This window comes from Impatiens glandulifera, chromosome 1 (genome assembly GCF_907164915.1).
Source record: "Impatiens glandulifera chromosome 1, dImpGla2.1, whole genome shotgun sequence".
NCBI lineage: Eukaryota > Viridiplantae > Streptophyta > Magnoliopsida > Ericales > Balsaminaceae > Impatiens > Impatiens glandulifera.
The window spans coordinates 55412592-55435428 of NC_061862.1; the positions used below are offsets into that span (position 1 = coordinate 55412592).

Here is a 22837-nt window from a genome sequence, read left to right on the forward strand (position 1 = left end):
GGGCAAGACATCACATATATATGGCTGATCTTTCTTCACCAAGGACCCATGAATAGAATAATGAAGATATATGAACTTCTGCCATATTCATCTATTATTAATTACTATGGACTGTTTGGTATAGACCAACAGTATTTCTCTTCGCACCCTTGATTCTTCTATTCCCTCCCCCCAAATTCTCTATTGAAAACCTTCCGCTGCCCTTTGATTGTAGAATTTCACCGGTCTTATAGATCAAGAACGTGATTCTTGAACCCAAAACACACCTTACGAAACAAGTCGTAACAGAATCTAACAATAAAAACCCATTATGCTTAGAGATGATGTTTTTAACATTTATAAGTAATTTAAGACTTAGGGTTTTTAATTGATGTTTGTCCATAAATTACATATTTAGAATATATGATTGATATTGAAAACAGAGAAAAGGTCGTTGACTAATTGAGATTAACCGAAATTGACAAATGAGTGCTATCTAGTTAGCTAAGTTAAATTGGCTGTAGATTTGAATTCTTTTAAATTGGTAACTTAATCAATCCAATCAAACTTTTTTGTTTATAGAATTCCACTAATAATATTTGAAAGTCTTTAACTTAATAAATTTAAAAATTAGAAAAAAAAAAAAACTGCATAAAATCAGTTCAACCTTTCTTAGGAAAAATAATAAAGACCAACTATTATATTATGATTATTTTGTTTTTCAACATTTATGTTCAATCTCAATTATTGAAGGACAAGGTTTATGGATCAATTCTTGATTGAGACCAATTTAAGTCTCTTATTTTTTTTTTAAATAACTTAAATCCACCTTTAGAACCAATTGAATTGAGTTCAGTTCAATTAAACCATAAGCATATATTACAGCTTTGACATATTCATAAGCTGTAACAAAACTCATCCAAGGCAATTAAAGGCTCAACAAATTAACTTTTAAAAAGTACATAATTCTGCCTTCTTCAATTCTTTCTTACAACAGAAACAAGCAGCAAAAATTTACCTAAAATCAAAATTGTCAGCAATCTAGGAAAATTTAATAGAAAGAATCCAACATAGCCAAATTACTTGACAACATCTATGTCTGGTCTCTTGCTTAATGGTTCTTGAGATATTCTTGAACAACAGTTAAACCTGCACTTTCCTCACCATAATCCTAAAATGTGAAAAACAGAAAACAGGCATAAGTTTTTTTTTTTCTGATTAAAGTCTTGTTTGATGTGGGTTATTCAAGATTAATTTTAAATAACACATTATCCAACCAACATGTACACATATAACCTCATTTTCAATAAGCTATATCAAAAACAAAGTACCTTAACAACAGCGCATGAGCAACCGACAACTTTTCTTGCCTTTCCCTCAGAATCGATCTTGCACAACTGCATCAACAGCAAATTAAAAAGTATTAAAATAAAAACATGGATTAATAAACTCATTGCCTAGTGAGATTTTTTTACTTACACCAACCCACTCTCCAAGGGTCTTAGCACTAGGGACTGTGATCAAGCTGACATTATGGTCTGCACAAAGAGCTTTCACAAGCTTTACATAATCTGGTTGGTTGCAATCCTCAGCTAATACACAAAGCTGGGCATGATGCTTCTCAACAACCTTTGCACCTTCATGAAGACCACGAGCTAGCCCACCATGTGCTAGAGATTTTCTTAAAACAAGCTGCAAACCTGTCATAATATCCATCGGCTCACCGATAGCTGGAACTGGAACTGGGGTCGGAGCCTCAACAACAACTTCCTCACTACAATAAATACAATTTGAATGTCAAAAGTAAAGTTTTTTGTATCCATCAGAGTAACACTTTTAGTTCTTAATGATCAATAAAGAAGAACATATAGGAAAGAGAATGGTAATGAAGTAGTTACATACCCAGACATTTTTGCTCAGGTAGTTAAAAGACTTTTGAATCTCAAATGTACCTAAGTAGAGGAGATATCAGATTAATGAGATTCCTCAGCATGACAAAGAATTGTTAAAGGTCAGATTTTACATGCCTAACCATTGATCAGGTTAACAATAAACATAACTATGACAAGGAACTTAGAGATGATAGGAAGAACAAAAAGTATACCAATTGGACTGCTCTTCAAGATTAATAATAAAATCAGCATCAGAGAAAAACAATGTCTACTGAAACTATGGTCTCCAGTTAGCAATAGTAGCAAATTTTTTACATAAGAAACACAATAGGATCCAATTTCAATGTGCAACAGCATTCTATCGGTGGGAGAATAAACAGAGAATGTAAACACAAACCCATTAAAGCCTTTCAACACTTCGCATGAAGAAAACTTAATGAAGAGATCAGATCCATGTTTTAGACCTATACTTCTATAGAGAAGATTAACATAATGGCAGAAACAGAACTTATCATCAGCAAGCAACAAGAGACATCAATGAATATCACTGAATAAACCATTCAAACACTGAAAGAGAAGTCTTGCATCGTTCAATCCAATCAGAAAACTGATCATCAAGACGACTCTCCGACAATAATCAGACACGTTATAAAAAACTATCCGCTACTTAGAGAAAAGATTCTTCAATTCAAATTGCATACCTCAATGGGAAAACGTAAATATATGAATCAAGCAAATCTAGATGCAGAACTACATACATGCACAAAGAAAGAGAGAAAAAGGAAGAACCTTTGATGAAGTATCGGACTCCCTGCGCGATTGTGCGCCGACTTTGAGCGAGATAAAATTATATAGTTCTAAAACCCTAGAAGATATTCGGATTAGAGAATCTACCCGATAACCCGAAGATCCGAACCGACATTGGGTATTTCTTCTATTTTCTTTCTTCTATTGTTAATAATTTGATTTTATCAAAAGTTGGTTAATATAAGTTATTTAAATAAAAATATATATTAAAAATAGAATATTTTAATTGATATTTTAAATAATATAATTATATAGTTCTAAAACTCTAAGAACTCGTTTGATGAAGAGGTTTTTGGGATAAAATCCAATTTTTATCCTAAAACTCAAACATCTTATCAACCATCAAATCAAATAATTTTATCATTTAAATACCAAAATTACCCTCTAATTTTATCTTCTCTCTAAACCATCATTCTCTCACCTATATCATACCTTCTAAAGTCAAAAGATAAATTAGTCTTTAAATTTTAAAAACCAATTTTTTCTTACTTTTTATCAAACAAGGGTTTTTCGATAAAACTCAGACAAAATCAAAAAAATCCCTTCCTTAAAAAAGCCTAAAAAGTATTCGGGTTAAAGAATCTAACCGATAACCCAAAAGACCTAACCATAAATATCTTTGTTAATTTGGATTTATCAAAAGTTGGTTAGTGTAAGTTATTTAATAAAAATATATATTAAAATAGAATATTTTAATTGATATTTTAAATAATATAATTATATAGTTCTAAAACCTATAAGGTATTCTAACCCGAATCTAACCAATAACCGAACCGACAACTGGGGATTTCTTATTTTTTTCTTCTATAGTTTGTAATTATTCTAAATAACTTTGTTAATTTGGATTTATTAAAAATGGGTTAACGTAAGTTATTTAGATAAAAAATATATATTAAAAATAGAATATTTTAATTGATATTTTAAATAATATAATTAATGATAGTTAATAAAATAAATAATGAGTTTTTTTCTAAATTAATTTCAAATGATCCTTAGTTGACAAGTAGGCCTTTATGTTTGTGACAAATTCAGTTAGACTTAAAAAGTATGGGACATTTATTAACATATGTTTATGCTTTCTTAATTGATATCTCATTCTATTTGTTTTTTTCAAACATGTCATTATAAATATTATAAAACATTTATATTCAATATTTTTTTCTATAACTTCCTCTCTTTATTTTTATTACACAATGTTAATTTTACTTAGTTACATAAAATTTAAAAAAAAAGGATAGATCCATCCTAAAGGCTTGAAATTAACAAAAACCAACTAAATAATTTATATTAATTTAAATATTAAATAATTTAATTTTAATTTTTCTTTAAAAAATTTAAGATTAGAAATAAAAAATTACAGATTACCTAAAAACAAATAGTTAATAATGCTAACAAAAAAAATGAGATGGATAATAGATAAATTGTGGACAAGCTCTTAGAGATTGAGGAAGTGCTATTTTTTATCTTTTTTTTTTTTTTTGGTTTTATCAGTTTTTTTGTTTGATAAAATAAAAAACAGTTTTTTGGTTAATATACCAAAAACACCCTTATATTTGTGGTTGAGAAAACCCATTAATTAGATGTTTATGTTAGTAAGAGTGTGTTTATGTTGTAGAACACATGATTCATTGTGTCATAGGTTAAAGTCTTTGTTGTTCTGAAGAAAAATAAAATAAAATTCTTTTATAAGAGAATCCACTCTTATATATATATATATATATATATATAAACAAACATCTAATTATAATGGATTTTCTCAATCACAAATAGGATCTCCTCATCGAGAGGAATAATATTTGACTATTGCCTAGTGCTCCTCCACACCCCAAAAGTTATCATAATCATATGAAAGCACAAAACTCTTTCTCAACTAGTAACCAAATAGGCTATTACAAACTCAGTTGAAGTTCTTGAAGATAGTTCGGTTTTCTGTTTGCCTAGCCAAGCTAGATCGGTTAGGCCAATCGATAATTTGGGCCAATAACCATTCCATTTTCAACATTTCTTCTAACCCTAATCGATGTAGGCCCAAACTTGATGGAGCATAACTTTCCAACAGGTTCATGGAACCCTGGAAGTTGAATTCTTTAATTTTTTTTACTAGTAGGCCTATGCACCAGTATAATCGAGTCCAACCTTAAGTTCTTCAGAATGCAAATTGCAAAGGCTAGTTAAATAGTCACTTCAATTAGATATGTGTTTATTTATACTTTATACATCTTTGATTAAAAGAAACTTTGGGATTTTAGTCTATCTATACTTAGTTTATGAGAATTTATTATATTTATTTATTTTATTCTTCAAAATCAAACAACAATTGTCATTGATTTATTTTGTTTATGGATATTCTAAATGAGGACCCAATGAAATAGAGACATGGGAACCTGGGTTATGGAAATTGAAAGAAGCCCCGTTCAGAAGTCCCTGAGGCTATGGTAAAATTCCAACAATTGAGTGAAATTGGCTCTCAAGAAATAAAGTGGAGAATAACTTTAGATATTTAACAAAATCCTTTTTGCTACAAACAAGTTGACATTGTTTCTCCTTTGCAAAATCACCAATTAGTTTTGGCATCAAAATGGCAGATTGCACACAAACGTGGCATGTCAGGTTTAGTCAGAAATAAAAAACATTCCCCATCATAAAGCCTCTAAGCTTTCTAGTTTCTAGGCATAACCACAGCTAAATAAATAAACCTAAGCTTGAAATTAGAGATGTTGCAAAATATGGGGTATGATGATACCTGTTTCTACCCGAAACCTCCATCACTTTCCCTTGTTCTTTTTGCTTCCCCGGGATGTCATCTTTGTCTTTTGCTTCTTCTCGTCACCACTATATTCAGATTCATCACCATCACTGTTATCTTTGGGCTTTCTTTTTGCAGAGCGTTTGATCTGTGGTTTATTCTTCTTCGTCTTGTCAATGTCACTGTTATCATCGTCTTCATCTTCATCCTCTTCTTCATCATTATCATTATTATTTATCTTCCCTTTTGCAGGTGCCTTCTTCTTGCCTGCACGCGGTGTTGTATTCTTCTTCACTCCCTTGGATTTTAGGGGTTCGCCATTTTCCTCTTCCTCACTTTGTTCTACAAGATTACTACCATCCTCCACATCTTTACTTCCTTTACCAGTTTTCTTGCCAGATTTTCTAGGTACTACTACTTCAGAAGCTTGAACTCCCTCCAGCTTTTGCAATTCCGGCACAAATGCTGTTGTCTGATACACAACACAGAAGACTTCTTTTATTTAAAAGAGAAAACATTATAAATATAGATGAAAAAGGAAGAAATACATTATATACCCTAGGCCTTTTCATAGAAGAGAATACAAGCTACCTATTATGTTAACAGAAAGATTTCTCCCAAACTTTCATCAAAGGATCATTTAGATTCCTTAACTAAAAATGGCTCAAATTACTAATGGTCGTCATCATTTTGGTTTACTCAGTTATTGTCTTGATATAAGGAAAAAAAATAACAAATAATTGAGATTAAGGAGTTAATCAATAAATTACGGAGGAATAATTTAAGCCATTTTCAAAAGTATATAAAGCAAAACAACTCCAACACAAATTGAGGAAGTAAGACGAGCATTTCATGCAAGTTCAAAATGCGAAATGAATTATATCCTATTTTCTATATGATTTTCAACCTACACATTATTTTTTCGAGAAAAAAACCTATACAATTGTGCTTGCAAATAGAAGGGAAATTCAGCTCTTATTTTATCATGTCTCCATATATGATACTCTGTAAATAGGGCATAATTGCTATTTTCTCCCAAGCAAATTCAACTCCCATATTTATCTATTTTACTGCATTATATATTCTGAGAATGCATACCCTTCCGCCGGCAGAAATAAATTCAATCTTCTTTCCTGCAACATATGAAGATGTTCCATCTTTAGAGAAACAGATAAGAGCAGCAGAAACTGAAATTAAAGAACAAGTGAAAAACTAATAGCTCACTATTTAGCAATTCATGAGTTCAATCATGGCCTCAACATAGGAGAAGACTATCATGCATTTTAATAGAGAAAGATCAATTATGCATAAAAGGTCTTGTAAATCATCAACAAAAAATACAAGCATCCCAAATAAGCCCGATCCACAATATCCTCAGTAACTACTACTTCTAGATGCTGTAAAAAAATGGGAAATAAACATGTAGAAACACTGTTTTGAACAATGATTTATCATTTATGACATAAAGAAGAATACTACAATCCAGTTGAAACAAAGAGAAATAGCAAGCGAGTGAAGATTTGTGATGAAAGTAAGAAGCCAACCATCAACAAAAGCCTTGTCAGGCTTCTTTTCCCGGGAATGGAAAATCCAATTAACAGGAAACTCACTACTATCTGCCCCAACTTCCACAGCTTTATCAATTACCTGTGCGGCCAATTCATTCGTTAAATTGGTTTTTAATGTATAAAAATATCTTACCATTCATTCTCCCAGGCTTTTTGCCCCATCGAGAATGAAATATCCATTCAAGTGGAAAGCGGCTGCAATCTGCATCAACCTCCACCGCATATTGAATGACCTACATGTATTATCTTCTATTCTAATGGAAAAGATTGTAGATTTAACCAAACAAAAAATTCAGTGCAGGTTCCCTATCACACTAACCTCTTTTATGCAATTTTGCAATGTCTTGCAGCTGTCTTTAGATAGACTTGAAGCTTTTTGAAGTGGATGAATTCTTGCCTGTGAGAAGTATTTCAATGTATTAAAGCCAAATGGAGGAAATAACTAAAGAAAATCATCATGACAATTGCAAAGACAAACACTCTTCAAGTTTCGGGCACATAATCCTGTTTTGGTATAAATTTTTGTCAACTCGATCTAAATACAATAAAATCTACATTTGACATAAAACTCTAACTGAGAAGTGATTCATGAATTTTTTAAAATCACAATCCAAATAGTTGCCTCAATCACACTTCTCCCACCAAACCCAAAAAAAAAGTTCACTTTTTTATTCTTTCTGAGATTTTCCAAAATGATTGTGGCAAAATATTAGTTTCCAAATAGGCACAATATCTTTTGGCAGCTAAGAAATAATCTTTCTAACCAAACAGAATTAGTACACAGGACTTAAACCAATCAAACAAGACAGACATTTATTCTTTTACTTAAAAAGAACAGATTAATCAGAATCCAGATAATTCTTTTTCAAACCTGGTATAGCACTTCATCTGCAATCCAGTTTCCAATGCCTGAGATAAACTTCTGAAAGAGGAACAGAGAAATAAACTTTAACCCCCTGTCCCCCACTAAAAATCACTTCAAAATAATTAACAGTTTATATGGAGAGGCAATCATTTATGCAATTGAAATACATGGTGACTATTAGGCAAGAAAAATGGGAAATCCTAATCACTAAAACCTAGAAATTCTACTCTAAACAAGCATAGAATGAACAAGTTCACATCAATCAGTGCACCGCTGTCTTCCCAGTTTTACCTAATATTGAGGTATTTCTCTTTTAACAAGTAAAAGACGAAATAGCAGCAATGCAACAGTGGAATAATTCAAACCTGATCCAGTATAACAGTCTTGATGTCTTTCTTAAACTTGCTTAAAGAATGTATGAAATCATCAACAGTCATGGGATCCATTAATGCATCTGGCCCAAGCTCAGATATAGGGGCCACAATCGCTGGCTACAATTGTTCAATTAATAAACAGTTAATAAAACAGAAGGACAAAAAAAAAAACAACTAATATAATCATATTTACATTTTTGAGTAAGCGAACTCTCGCGAATCGCCTCTTATCAGTAAATGACAATTCCAATCCATCATCTAGCTGCACAAACATAAAGCAGTTGTTATTGTTTGTCAAAAAGATCAATAGTACTGAAACATGTAATTAGACAAGTAATATTACCTCAATAAAGAACTTGGAATATTTTGAAGGCCATTCATCTGTGTCCTTCACAGCTGATCTGAAATCAATCAGTTGGGTATAAATATAATCAATGTAACGTTTCTAGTGCCCAATGTCAAACAATAACATCAAAAGATCATCTTTTTTTTTTTTAAATGTTGTCTCAAAAGTTTATGGGGGGTTAAAATTACCTCTTATATTTTGTTACAGCCACTCCCTTGATATATATAGCACCTGCCATACCTGAAATTAGGGAAATGGAATGTTAACAGTTGAGCCCTAGAAAGATTTCCTTTCAAGGTAGGGAACACCAATACATAAAAGGGTTGGTTTAATGTTAGATCCTACCGAACTGGAAAGTAGGGTAGGGCGGGGAATCGAGCTGGAGCCACATGTTCTTTCCTTTCCGGTGAGCGGCAACGATGAGCTTACCGAAGATAGATGCCTCGAAGTCCGACGGAGAGACGTCGACGATGACTTTGTCATCTTCGGCTATTACGGCCCTTAAGATCTTCTTGCCAACGCAGTGAAGCTCAATCGCCCTTCGAGCAGCTTCAACCTCAGGAAGTTCCGGCATTTTCAGTGACTATTTCACAAATACCAGCTTTCGCGCTTCAGTACCCAGCTCTCAAGATTCTTATGAGACTTGCACCGGGAAATTTGAGGAATTATATAATAGGCCGTAGCGCATAAATTAAATAAGGTTTGTGAATTTTTTTTTTTTTTTTTTTTTTACGAAAATGTCCTTATTATGTCACGCAATCATTTTTAATTTTTATTTTTTAATTTTAAAAAAAAATTAATTATGAATTTTTTGAAAGAAAATGGCCCAGTTGGGTCACATAATCGCGTCACGTAATCCCAGTTGCGAGACGAAAAAAAAAATTCCGGTTGCTTCACGCAACCTCCGACATGAGCAAAATCGTCCAAAAATAGTAAATGGGGTCACCAGCGTTTTTTTTAACCTATGCACTTTCAGTATTTAACACATTTTTTAGGGTCATCTCCTCAGATTTCCCCTTGTATCGGCTCGTTTTATTGTATTTTATTATTTTATATTAATTTAATAAATAATTAATTTTTTTTTATTCTTAATATCATTAATGTAATATAGTGTTTATTATCTTGACTAATACTTATTAATTATTATCAATCAAAAGAATCAGCAGACCCCTTTGTTTGTGAAAGTCATTAGTCCTTTTTATTATTCAAAGCTAAGTAAAGTAAGTAGCTTTTATTTTTTTATTTTTGTATGTCTAATTTTTTAAATAACTTGATTTTGATTAACTTCTCAAATTAACTTATTTTATTTTATTTTTATTATTTTAAATTCATTTAATTTATTATTCAAATTCAGTTTTATTTATTTATTATATTTAAACTCATTATTATTATTATATAAATTTAAATTATTATTTTATAAATTTAATATATTTAAATTATTATGTGTATAAATTAAATTATTTATATTTTGATATATATTTAAATTATCTTTTTTTTATAAATTTAATTATTTATATTTTAATATATATATATATATACATAAATTTATATTTCAATTATTAATTTATATAACTTTTTAATAAAAAAATGAATAATGTACCTATCATGTCCACTAATTTTTCAGAAAAAATATTCTCTGTCCCATAATAATATATTTAAATTATCGTTTTTTATAAATATTTACTCAATACAATTTTTTATTATATGTGTCTAATATATATATTTTTTTTATTTACAACAAATTTATTATGAATATTATAGTTAATTTATTATTATTTATATATATATATTATATTTTTATGGTTTCTCCATAACAAATTTTTATTAGTATCTAGTATAATTTTTTTATTAGGTTATATTACAATAATAAAAATTTATTATGAGTAGTCTAATTTTTTTATTGTGATATCTTTTCTAGGGTCGACCCAAATTTAAATTTTGTGGTTCTAAAGTAGTTTTTTTTATTTAAATTTTTAATAATATAAAATGAGATATAAATGATTAATATATTATAATACCAAAAAAAAAATTAAAAATGATATAAAAAAAGTTATATATATGGTATAATATATATTTAATATTAAAGAAAAAAATATTAATAATATAATATATAAATAATAATATTATTAAATATTAAAAAATAAGACCATTATCTTATGCAACTGCATAGGTTACCTTAACTAGGAATCTTTTCACAACAAATTTTTATCAACTTTGTCTTGTGTCCTATTTTGTTAGGAGTAATTTTGTCAAAATTTTCAATCTTTTAACAACAAATTTTTATAAACTTTGGCATGCGTTATATTTTATTATAGAGTAGTATTGTCAACTCTTTCATTGTGATATTTTTTCACAACAATTTTTTTTTTTTTATCAATTTTGTAAAGTGTTGTTTTTTATTATGAGTAATTTTGTCAACTTTTTCATTGTGATATTTTTTCACAATAATTTTTTTATCAACTTTGTCATGTGTTGTCTTTTATTATAGAGTAGTATTGTCAACTTTTTCATTGTGATATATTTTCACAATAATTTTTTATCAACTTTTAATGTGTTGTCTTTTTTTATGAGTAGTTTTGTCAACTTTTTTATTGTGATATCTTTTCACAAACTATTTTTTTTTATCAACTTTGTCATGTGTTGTCTTTTATTATGACTAATTTTGTCAACTTTATTTTTTTCATTGTGATATCTTTTCACAACAGTTTTTTTTTATCAATTTTGTTATGTGATGTCTTTTATTACATAGTAGTATTGTTAACTTTTTCATTGTGATATCTTTTCACAATTTTTTTTTATCAACTTTTAATGTGTTGTCTTTTATTATGAGTAATTTGTTCAACTTTTTCATTGATATATATATATATATATATATATATATATATATATATATATATATATATATATATATATATATATATATATATATATATATATATATATATATATATATATATATATATATTTATGGAGCAAGAGAAAGCAAGCAAACAAACAAAGAGAGTCGTCTATATATTTTTAGTTGTTTTGGTGTTTTTAAATTTATTTAATACTTATTACGAATATTGATTATTATTGTATTTTTGTGGATGAAAAATTCAAACAAAGGAGACAAATACTCTAATTATGGTGATTATAATATTTTTCAAACACAGTATACTGATACTGATCCTAGTCAAACTAATGAAACCAAAATTGACTTCTTGTCAAGTTTTTATCAGTCACAACAAATTCAAATGGAAGAAATTATTAATGATGGAGTGACAAGATCTAATGCACTTTTTAATTTAAGTGGGCTGATAAATTTAATTCAAACCCGGAGATTGAAAGCGATGAAAGTGATAGTGATTACAATGCATATAACCCAGATTCAATAAGTAATAGTGACGGTGAAGAAGAGAATATTTAGACTAATGACCCAACAAATATGGATGAACATATTCCTAATATACCATGATTTACAACATATGAGATCCTCAACAACAATGCCATAGATAATTTAGATAATTTTTCTAATTTTATTCGCTTAATAATGATCTGTTTGAAGGTCAATGTTTTGTAGATTTGTAGATAAGCAAACTACAATAAATGTAATAAAATCAAGGTACATAAGAGAATTAAGAAATTATCATGTTTTAAATAATACTACAGTGCTATATGAGGCAAAATGTATTGTAGCAGCATGTCCGTGGAAAATTTGAGTTACAAAAAGTAAGCGATTTGGTTACTTTCAAATCACTCTACTCAACTTTTGTTTCATGTTCTTTAACCACATTTTGTTTTTTGATAATGTACACTTCTGTTTTATTTTTCTGCATCTTTACTTTCTGACCTTTATGAATTGTATTACAGAAAGTGAAAGTGTATATGTATTTATCAATTATTTATGAGAAGATTAAAGTGTATATTTATTACATTATAAAAATAATGATTAAAATGTAAATATATATATATATATATTAAAATATAAATAATTAAATTTATATAAAATAATAATTTAAAATATAAATAATTAAATTTATAAAAATAATAATAATTTAAAATATATCAAAATATAAATAATTTAATTTATACCAATAATAATTTAAATATATCACATTTATAAAAAATAATAATTAAAAATATATATATATGAATTTTAACTTTTGAGAATAAATTAATAAATTAAGTTAGTTTGAGCGGTTAAAGATAAATATTTTTTTAATTGATTTTTGATATATCTATCAATGTCTATCTTTCTTTCTCCCTCTTCTATTTCTCACGTTATTTTTAAAATATTTTTTTTATTTTTGTTTATTATCTCGGATTTAATTATATAATTAATTTGAGATTATATAATTGATTTAAGATTAATTAATACAATAATTATCTCAAATTACAATTTAGGTTTTCTTGTTAAAAGGTATTACAAAAAGTGTATATGTATTTATCAATTATTGATGAGAAGATTAAAGTGTATATTTATTACATTATAAAAATAATGATTGAAATGTAAATATATATATATATATATATTAAAATATAAATAATTAAATTTATATAAAATAATAATTTAAAATATAAATAATTAAATTTATATATATATATATATATATCAATTTAATTAACTTTAAACTTTTGGGGATAAATTAATAAATTAGGTTAGTTTGAGGTTAAAGATAAATATTTTTTTAATTGGTTTTTGATATATCTATCAATGTCTATCCTTCTTTCTCCCTCTTCTATTTCTCACGTTATTTTTAAAATAAATTTTTATTTTTGCTTATTATCTCGGATTTAATTATATAATTAATTTAAGATTAATTAATACAATAATTATTTTAAATAATTATTTAATTTAATTTAATTTTAATTAATTTTAATTTATGATTATAATATTTATTCAAAAATAATTATTTAAAATTCACAAATAAGAATTCTAAAATTTTAATGCTTACGGAATGTTTCTCTTTGACCGAATTTAGATACAACAAACTAGTTTAAAAAAAATGTAGGTCCAAATTTGACATAAAGGTAATATATTCTCTTTATTCAATTTTTTTTTTTTAAATTTTTTTTTTTTGGGAAAAACGACTTAACGTCATTTCATTAAAAATTTCCCAAAACGGGAAAAAAAACCACGAATTTAAGAGATCATTCTAGACAGGCCTAGAATGATTTTGAAGTTGTAACATTCTGAATAAAAGCTAAAAACGTAAATGAATTATCCGTTTACAATGCTTTCAATTCTAGTGAGTTTAAAAAACGGTAAATTCCAGTTCTTGCAGATATTCCAGTTCTACTCCGTGCTTGGAATTCTTCTCCACGTTCCCGCGAGGGCGCTGCAATCCGATACAATATTTTTCCATAACTCGTCAATGCTCCTGCGGGTTCTATCACATACCCTTGCATTCCGTTCTTGCCAAATGTTATACACCATTGCTCCAAAGCCGCACTTGAACACGCTTGTTGCAAATCTATTTCCCTTGGCTTTGAGTAGTGTTGCTTCTTTGATTTCATTCCATTCGCTCGGGAAACTGATCAGCTCCAGGCTTTTATAGAATCTGTCCCAAAGCTCCGAAGCAATACATCAGCTCCCGAATAGGTGATCTATGGTTTCTTCATTTCCTATACATAGAAAACAGCTCGCGTCCGGGATGCTCATATACTTACTGATACGATCACGAGTGCTGAGTCTTTCCCAGAAGGCGAGTCATAGGATGAACTAGTGTCGAGGGATAATCTTCGTTGACCATACAAGAGGAGCCCATTCTACTTTCTGCGCTTTTTCCCAGATTACCTCCCATATTTTCTTCAATACCAGCTTCCCATTGTCCTCAGCTTTCCATTCATGAATATCCGGTCTGTCGTGTAGTTGTATGTTACTTATATGATCAAGTATCCTCTTTCCTTCTGGAATTCTTCTCAAGAGCAAGTTCCAATTCCCGTCTTTGATGTCTCTGATTTTCGCTTTTGCGCAGTCCCTTCTGATACGAGTATTTTGAAACTCCTCCTTGTCGATGATATGCTGGTTTTCAAACCAAGGGTCGTGCCAGAATAGAGTGCATTTTCCGTCCCCTAGTCGGATGTCATAAAGATCTACAATATCGTTTCTTAGTTTAAGAATCTTTTTTAGAGACAACTCATACCTTCGTGAATTTTGCAGGTCCAGATGCTGGTTTCGTGTTTCATAAACCTCGTATGCACCCATTTAATCCATAGTGACTCCTGATTGCGCTCCAAAGCCCACAGATGCTTGAAGGTTAGAGCCTTGTTCCACTCGATACAGTTCTTTAAGTCGATGCCTCCCTCGTCCTTCGGTTTGAAGAGAGCGGTCCATTTGACTTTCTTTCCTCCTCTTCCACTACTATCCCAGATAAAGTTTCTCATCAGCATGTTGAGTTCCTTCATTACCTTCTTCGGAATGACCATTTGCTGCGCCCAATAGCCAACTATGCCCATAACCACAGTTTTGATAAGTTAGATCCTCCCTGCATAAGAAAGTTTTTTCGCTGCCCAGCCAGATATCGTGTTTTTTACCTTTTCAATCAACGACTTACTGTGTGAGATCTCGATCTGCTTCGCAGTTAACGGAATTCCTAAGTACCTTATGGGAAAGCTGTCTTCCTTGATGCCCATGATGTTGAAGATGTCCTGCTTTGTTTCATCCTTCACGCCTCCATAAAATGTCACACTTTTTGCTTTCATTAATAGTTAAACCTGTTACCTCAGAAAAGAACATTAGTGCAGCCCTAATAGTTTTAATGGAATCAACGTCTGCGTGCGCTAGAATGAACAAATCGTCAGCAAAGCATAAATGTGTTACCTCCTCTACCTCACAGAATGGGTGAAAAATGTATAGACGATTCTTTCGGAACATCGCGAAGATGCTCTCAAAGATCGCCATGATAGTTACGAAAAGGTAAGAAGAGAGGGGGTCCCCTTGCCTTACCCCGTTTTCACCCTTGAAATAGCCTCTGTGGACCCAATTTATAATTTTTATTAAAGGATGATGGAAGGATAGAACCCAAAGGTGGTTGATGTTGCTCTTGCGTTGTCACATGTGTACCAATTGTTGAAGAATTCAAATTTTTACCATGACGAGTATCATTGTATGTTGAATATTTCGTCTAAGGTTGCTTTGAAGCGTCACGGATCTTAATAGAGTGTTCGCATGGACTATTGTATTTTGGGTTGGTGTGAATCTTAATAAATTATTAACGTATGTTATTGATAAATACGTTTTAAACAATTATATAAATGATCGTGATACTATCGAAATATAGGTTTTAATTTGACGTTAATCTTAACAAAGTATTAATGTGCGTTATTAATAAATAACGTTTTAAGACTGTCATATACAAGTGATCGTGATACTATCGAAAAATAAATTTTGACTTGACGTGAATCTTAACAAAGTATTCACGTACGCTATTAATAAATAATATTTTAAGATGTCATATATAAATGATCGTGATACTATCGAAAGATAGGTTTTGATTTGACGTGAATCTTAACAAATAATTCATGAGCATTATTAATAAATAACATTTTAACACTATCATGTATAAATGATCGTGATACTATCGAAAAATAGGTTTTAATTTGACGTGAATCTTAATAAAGTATTTACATACGTTATTAATAATAATAAAAAATTAGAATGATCATGTATAAATGACCGTGGTATTATCGAAATATCAATTTTAATTTGATGTGAATCTTAATAAAATATACATGTACGTTATTAATAAATAATATTTTTAGGATGATCAGGTATAAATGATGAACCAATTCTAAAAAAGACCTAGTTTCACGTTTAACTTTTCAAAATAACCTACCTGGTTCATTCATTTCTAAACTAACATAGTTTACTTTTTAACTATTTTTTTAAAATTTATTTATTTATTTCATTTAAACTCATTATTATATATATATATATATATAAATTATTATTTTTATAATTGAATGTATTTAAATTATTATTTGTATAAATTAAATTATTTATATTTTAATATATATTTAAATTATTATTTATTATAAATTTGATTATTTATATTTTAATATATATATATAATTATATTTCAATTATTAATTAATATAAATTTTAATAATAAAATCAATAATGTACCGACCACTTCCACCGACCACTTCCACCGATTATTCAGAAGAGACATTCACTATCGCCATAACAATATATTTAAATTATCATTTTTCATAAATATTTACTTAATACAACTTTTTATTATAAGTAGTCTAATCTAACTTTTTTTCCTTTTATTGTTTATTCACAACAAATTTATTATGAATATTCTAGTTAAATTTTATTATTTTGCAACAAATTTTTACTAGTATCTAGTATAACTTTTTTTTATTATGTCATATTTTCACAACAAAAATTTATTATAAATAGTACCATTTAAATTTTCATTGTGTTATCTTTTCTCAACCAATCTTTATTACTAATAATTTAGTCTAATTTTTTCATTGTGATATCTTTTTACAATAATTTTTTTTTTATCAACTTTGTCATGTGTTGTCTTTTATTATGAGTAATTTAACAAATTTTTTTTTATCAACTTTGTCATGTGTTGTCTTTTTTTTATTATAGAGTAATATTGTCAATTTTTTTTCATTGTGATATCTTTTACAACAAATTTTTATCAACTTTTAATATGTTGTCTTTTATTATGAGTAATTTTGTCAACTTTTTCATTGTCATATCTTTTCACAATAATTTTTTTTATCAACTTTTAATTTGTTGCCTTTTATTATGAGTAGTTTTATCAACTTTTTCATTGTGATATCTTTTCACAACAATTTTTTATCAAATTTGTCATGTGTTATCTTTTATTATAGAGTAGTATTGTCAATTTTTTTCATTGTGATATATTTTCACCGTTAGATATTTTGTCTTTAAATAAACAGAAAATATATATATAATGATGTTACAAATAAATGAAATAAATAAATAGTAATGATACATACAACACCCTTATACAACACCTTCACACAGTACCTACCTCATTTGAAAAGAATCATTTGAAAAGAAAGAGAAAATATATCTTAAAAAAAATACAAGAGAGAAAAATATTTTATCTTTCTTTCCAAATGAGGTAGGTGCTATGCGAATGTGCTGTATAAGGGTGCTGTATATATCATTATTCATAAATAAAATATAAAGAAGAACGAAATCATCAAATATAATGTTGATTCGAGGCATGTGCTTAATACATTTCCCTTAAAGAATAATGATATATACAGCACCCTTGTATAACACCTTTGTACAACACCACTTCATTTGGCAAGAAAGTGAAAATATTTCTTGAAAAAAGTACAAGAGAGAAAAAAATATTTTTTCTTTTTTGTCAAATGAGAAAATTATTGTACAAAGGTACTGTACAAGAGTGCTGTATATATCATTACTCTCCCTTAAAACAGTTTCAACGTCTCCACTTATACTGGAACTTATCACAAATGGTTGTCTCTCATACAAGTCAGAGCCAGTCATTGCTTTGCTTGAAGCCCCATAGAACTTACCTCCTTAATAACTTACCTCCTTAATAGTACTATAATATATAATTATATAGCTACCCAATTTATTAACTTCTATATTATAGCCCGGAGGCCCCCGCCAGCTACTAATTATAAATTATATATTATATTTATTATATCTAACATCTAAATCTATCTAGAATATATAATATTTATTCTATCTAATATCACATTCTAAGTAATATATTTTATAATATTATTCTATCTAACGTTTAATTATAACTAATATATTCTATAATATATTTATTCTATTTAAACCACCTAAATCTAATTTATTAATTCTTAAATAAATATAAAAAAGTTACTAGTAAATACTAATATATTATATATTATATTTATTCATAATTAAAAAATATCCTAATTTATTAATACCTAAATAAATAATCCACGCAATAATATATAATATATTACTTCCTAATTAAAAATAGGTAACTTGTTCATTTCTAATTAAATCTAATTACTTACGATAAACTATATATAATTTATCAAACTTAACTAAAAAAATATGTCCCCTAACAATAGTCGGATCATAATTTTAAAATTTAAATTCTAGGTTATATTAGATTTTGTGAAAATGATTTTAGCCCGGGTAGACTTGAAATCCTGGCTCTGCCCCTACTCCTAGGGTACAATGAATATAGTAGTGATTCAGCGCCGAAATTACTACGCAGCGAACTTGATAAAGTACCTGAACTATCACCGTGTTTCAATAAAAAATATCTATCGAAGAACTTGAAGAATACTCACAAGACAAGAAGATGACTTTTGGAATTCTAGAGTGAGAAAATAATCAAGGATGAAGTGAAAAAGAGATATGAGATGTTGTGGAATATAACGCATATTTATATTGTTGAAATAATAAACTGTTAATTAAATCATCAATAGATACAACGACTGACATTGGTTGTCTCTTCATTTGCTTTAATATTTCTTCTTAATGAAGGGTAATTATTTGTCAAAATTAATTAAGACATTTATTTTGCAATACTAGCATTACATGGTTTTTACAATTGTTAACAGTAATATTAAATTATCAAACAATTAATAATAATAAACTCATGTACGTTACACTAGAGATTAACAACATTTTGTCAATTAGTCATCAAGGTATTTTAAATTAATTAATTCAAATTATACATTTGGATCAAATTTCACCTTTAATTCACGTTTAAATTTCATGTGAATTTGATTTAATTTTATTACCCACATTTTAATTTCCATTCATGAATAGAATTTATATAATTAGTTTAAAATCTCCAACATTCACAACAAATTTTTATCAACTTTTAATGTGTTGTCTTTTATTATGAGTAGTTTTGTCAACTTTTTCATTGTTATATCTTTTCACAACAAATTTTTATCAACTTTTAATGTGTTGTCTTTTATTATGAGTAGTTTTGTCATCTTTTTCATTGTGATATCTTTTCACAACAAATTTTATCAACTTTGTCATGTGTTTCCTTTTATTATGACTAGTTTTTTCGCATGTGTTTTATTTTATTATAGAGTAGTATTGTCAACTTTTTTATTGTGATATCTTTTCACAAATTTTTTTTATCAACTTTATCATATGTTGTCTTTTAATATGACTAGCTTTTTCAACTTTTTCATTGTGATATCTTTTCACAACAAATTTTTATCAACTTTGTCATGTGTTGTCTTTTATTATAGAGCAGTTATATCAACCTTTTCATAATAATATTTTATCATGAATAGTTTAGTTAAACTTTTTCAATGTTTTGTTATTTTAAAATAATGAATATATATATATATATATATATATATATATATATATATATATATATATATATATATATATATATATATATATATATATATATATATATTATGGAGCAAAAAAAAGCAAGCAAACAAACAAAGAGGTTCATCTATATATTTTTAGTTGTTTTGGTGTTTTTTAAATTTATTTAATACTTATTATTAATAATGATTATTATTGTGTTTTGTAGATGGAAAATTCAAACAAAGAAGGCAATTAATCTAATTATGGTGATTATAATATTTTCCAAACACAATATACTGATGTTGGTCCTAATCAAACAAATGAGACCAAAATTGACTTTTTGTCAAATTTTCATCAGTCACAACAAATTCAAATTGAAGAAATTATTAATGATAGAGTGACAATATCTAATGTACTTTATATTTTAAGTGAAGCTGATGGATTTAATTCAAACTCGGAGATTAAAAGCGATGAAAGTGATAATGATTACAATGCAAATGACTCAGATTCAACAAGTAATAGTGATGGAAAAGAAGAAAATATTTAGACTAATGACCCAACAAATATGGAAGAACATATTCCTAATGTACCATGGTTTATAACATAGGAGATCCTCAACAACAATGCTATGGATAATTCAGGTCATTTTCTTATTTTTAATACGCTTAACAATCATCTATTTGAAGGTCAATGTTTTGTAGATAAGAAAGTTGTAATAGATGCAATAAAATCAAGCCACGTAAAAGAATCAAGAAATTATCATATTTTAAATAACTCTATAGCGCTATATGAGGCAAAATGTATTGTAGCTGCATGTCCGTGGAAAATTTGAGTTATAAAAAAATAAACGATTTTGTTAATTTCAAATTATTAAACTTCTACTCAACATAACTGTCTTTTGAGAACAATCCAAAGAGACCACAAGAAACTTAGCTTAAAACTGATTGGAAGTGTTATAAAAAAACAAGTAAGAATATTTCTAGTATTGAATATTGTTGATCTTTTACATATTTTTGAGTTGTTATTTAATATTTTAAATTTATATATTTAGGTAATGGAGGATCCATACTTGAAAGTGAATAATATAATGAATCAAATACTAGCAATGTATAAATATCATGTTAGCTATAAGAAGGCTTGGTTGACATAACAAAAGACAATATTAGAGGTGTATGGTGATTAGACAACCTCTTATTCTAAACTTTCTAAATTTTTAAGTGCTTTGATGCATTATATTCTAGGCACGAGTGCTTCGATTGAAGATGTTATGCTGGGTGGCTAGAAATAATAGTCAAGTGAGAAAATTTGAAGATGCAATGAGACAAATCAAAGAGCTTAATCCCGATGCTAAAAACTGGTTACGAAGTATTCCATTAAAGATGTGGACTATGTCTAGGGCCGACCCTGGGGTAAGGCAACCTATGCATTTGCATAGGCCCCCACTTTTATAGGGCCTCCATTTTTTAATATTTAATAATTTTATTAATTATATATATTATATTATTAGTCTTATTTTTTTTTCTTTTATTCTCCTTTGATATTAAATATATATAACTTTTTTTTTTTATCTCCTTTTTAATTTTTTCTTTCCGTATTATAATATATTAACCACTTATATCTCATTTTATATTACCAAAATTTAAAAAAATAAGAAAAAAAATTATTTACTATTTTAGGGGCCACAAAATCTAAATTTGCATTGGGCCCCAATTCTCAGGGTCGGTCCTAACTATGTCTCACGATGGAGGATATCACTCTCCATGTTCACTATGTAAATGTTTTTTTTTGTGGAAAATAGTGCCAATATCACTCTTCATGTTCACATATAGTTGATGGTTGTATAGTGTGCAATCTCGATTGGGTTCATTACATCGATAAATATCACAATCTAATAATACTTTCTGTAATATGGTAGTATAATTTTCACCCCATACCTAACAAATCATATTGAACGTTCCCAATATCACATGATTTGGAGAAATGTGGTAATCTTGTTCCTAATAAAAATTTTAGAAAGAAGAAAAACCAACGAGGTCAAAGCCATCGTATTCGAACCGAAATAGATAACTAACGAAAGACCATCATTTGTGGGAGGTGTGACAAAGAAGGTCATATAAGACGTAGCCAACAATTTTTGAGCAAAATCGTCAATACTTTAGAGAAATGATGATTATAATCGTGTTTATGAATATAAATTATCATATTGTTATAGTTAAGATATTTTAGATTTATTAGTATTTATCAATTATTTATGAGAATGTTAAAGCAAATATTTATCTCAATATATAAATAATAATTGAAATATATATTAAAATATAAATAATTAAATTTATAAAAAAAAATTATAATTTAAAATATACATCGAAATATAAATAATCAAATTTATAAAAATAATAATTTAAAACATATATCAAAATATAAATAATTTAATTTATACAAATAGTAATTTAAATATATCAAATTTATAGAAAATAATATATATATATATAATGAGTTTAAATGTAATAAATAAAAAAATTAAAAAAAAAATTAAAAAAATTATAATTTAAAATATACACCGAAATATAAATAATCAAATTTATAAAAATAATAATTTAAAACATATATCAAAATATAAATAATTTAATTTATACAAATAGTAATTTAAATATATCAAATTTATAGAAAAAATAATAATTTATATATATATATATATATAATAATAATGAGTTTAAATGTAATAAATAAATAAATTAAAATTTTAAAAATAATTGAGTTTGAAAAGTAACTGGAAATGAATGAACAAAGTAAGTGAATTTGGAAAATTGAACGTTAAAATCAGGTCATTTTGGGAATTGGCTCTAGGTAATTTTGGGAATTGGCTCTATAAATGACCGTGATACTATGGAATGATATGTTTTGGTTTGACATACATAAAAATAAGTGTATGTACTATCAACAAATATGTTTAAATTTTGACATATGTCATAACAATGATCATAT

At 27.6% G+C, this 22837-nt stretch overlaps 2 protein-coding genes across 5 annotated transcripts; both read right to left on the reverse strand.

Annotated features, from left to right (window-relative positions):
* Positions 1-901: 901 nt before the first annotated feature.
* On the reverse strand, positions 902-2758 carry LOC124921018 (40S ribosomal protein S12-like). Its single transcript, XM_047461617.1, has 5 exons — positions 2661-2758; positions 1882-1931; positions 1459-1753; positions 1311-1376; positions 902-1150 (listed from the first exon to the last, which is right to left on the reverse strand). The coding sequence occupies exons 2-5, from the start codon at positions 1887-1889 to the stop codon at positions 1091-1093; spliced, it is 429 nt and encodes a 142-aa protein (XP_047317573.1). The 5' UTR covers positions 1890-1931; positions 2661-2758; the 3' UTR covers positions 902-1090.
* Positions 2759-5154: 2396 nt separating this feature from the next.
* LOC124941658 (formamidopyrimidine-DNA glycosylase) lies at positions 5155-9216 on the reverse strand. 4 transcript variants are annotated; one of them, XM_047482003.1, is made up of 10 exons: positions 8923-9216; positions 8766-8817; positions 8575-8632; positions 8425-8493; positions 8223-8348; positions 7864-7914; positions 7312-7389; positions 6969-7071; positions 6523-6557; positions 5155-5896 (listed from the first exon to the last, which is right to left on the reverse strand). In XM_047482003.1, the coding sequence occupies exons 1-10, from the start codon at positions 9149-9151 to the stop codon at positions 5444-5446; spliced, it is 1254 nt and encodes a 417-aa protein (XP_047337959.1). In that variant the 5' UTR covers positions 9152-9216; the 3' UTR covers positions 5155-5443. The 4 variants fall into 4 exon arrangements, 3 of the variants coding, with proteins under 3 accessions (XP_047337959.1, XP_047337966.1, XP_047337977.1); XM_047482010.1 differs by lacking the exon at positions 6969-7071 and adding an exon at positions 7126-7225; XR_007099642.1 differs by lacking the exon at positions 5155-5896 and having other exon boundaries at positions 6969-7225.
* Between the last annotated feature and the right edge of the window lie 13621 nt (positions 9217-22837).

Bases quoted from the DNA above. Each gene is read 5' to 3' on its own strand.
- LOC124921018 (XM_047461617.1), bottom strand. The intron at 1,377-1,458 runs GTAAGTAAAAAA...CTGTTGATGCAG, and splicing joins CCCTTGGAGAGTGGGTTGGT to TTGTGCAAGATCGATTCTGA. The intron at 1,151-1,310 runs GTACTTTGTTTT...TTCACATTTTAG, and splicing joins GCTCATGCGCTGTTGTTAAG to GATTATGGTGAGGAAAGTGC.
- LOC124941658 (XM_047482003.1), bottom strand. From the start codon at position 9,151: ATGCCGGAACTTCCTGAGGTTGAAGCTGCTCGAAGGGCGATTGAGCTT. The intron at 7,390-7,863 runs GTTTGAAAAAGA...TACTTCTCACAG, and splicing joins CAGATGAAGTGCTATACCAG to GCAAGAATTCATCCACTTCA. The intron at 6,558-6,968 runs GTTGGCTTCTTA...CATATGTTGCAG, and splicing joins TGACAAGGCTTTTGTTGATG to GAAAGAAGATTGAATTTATT.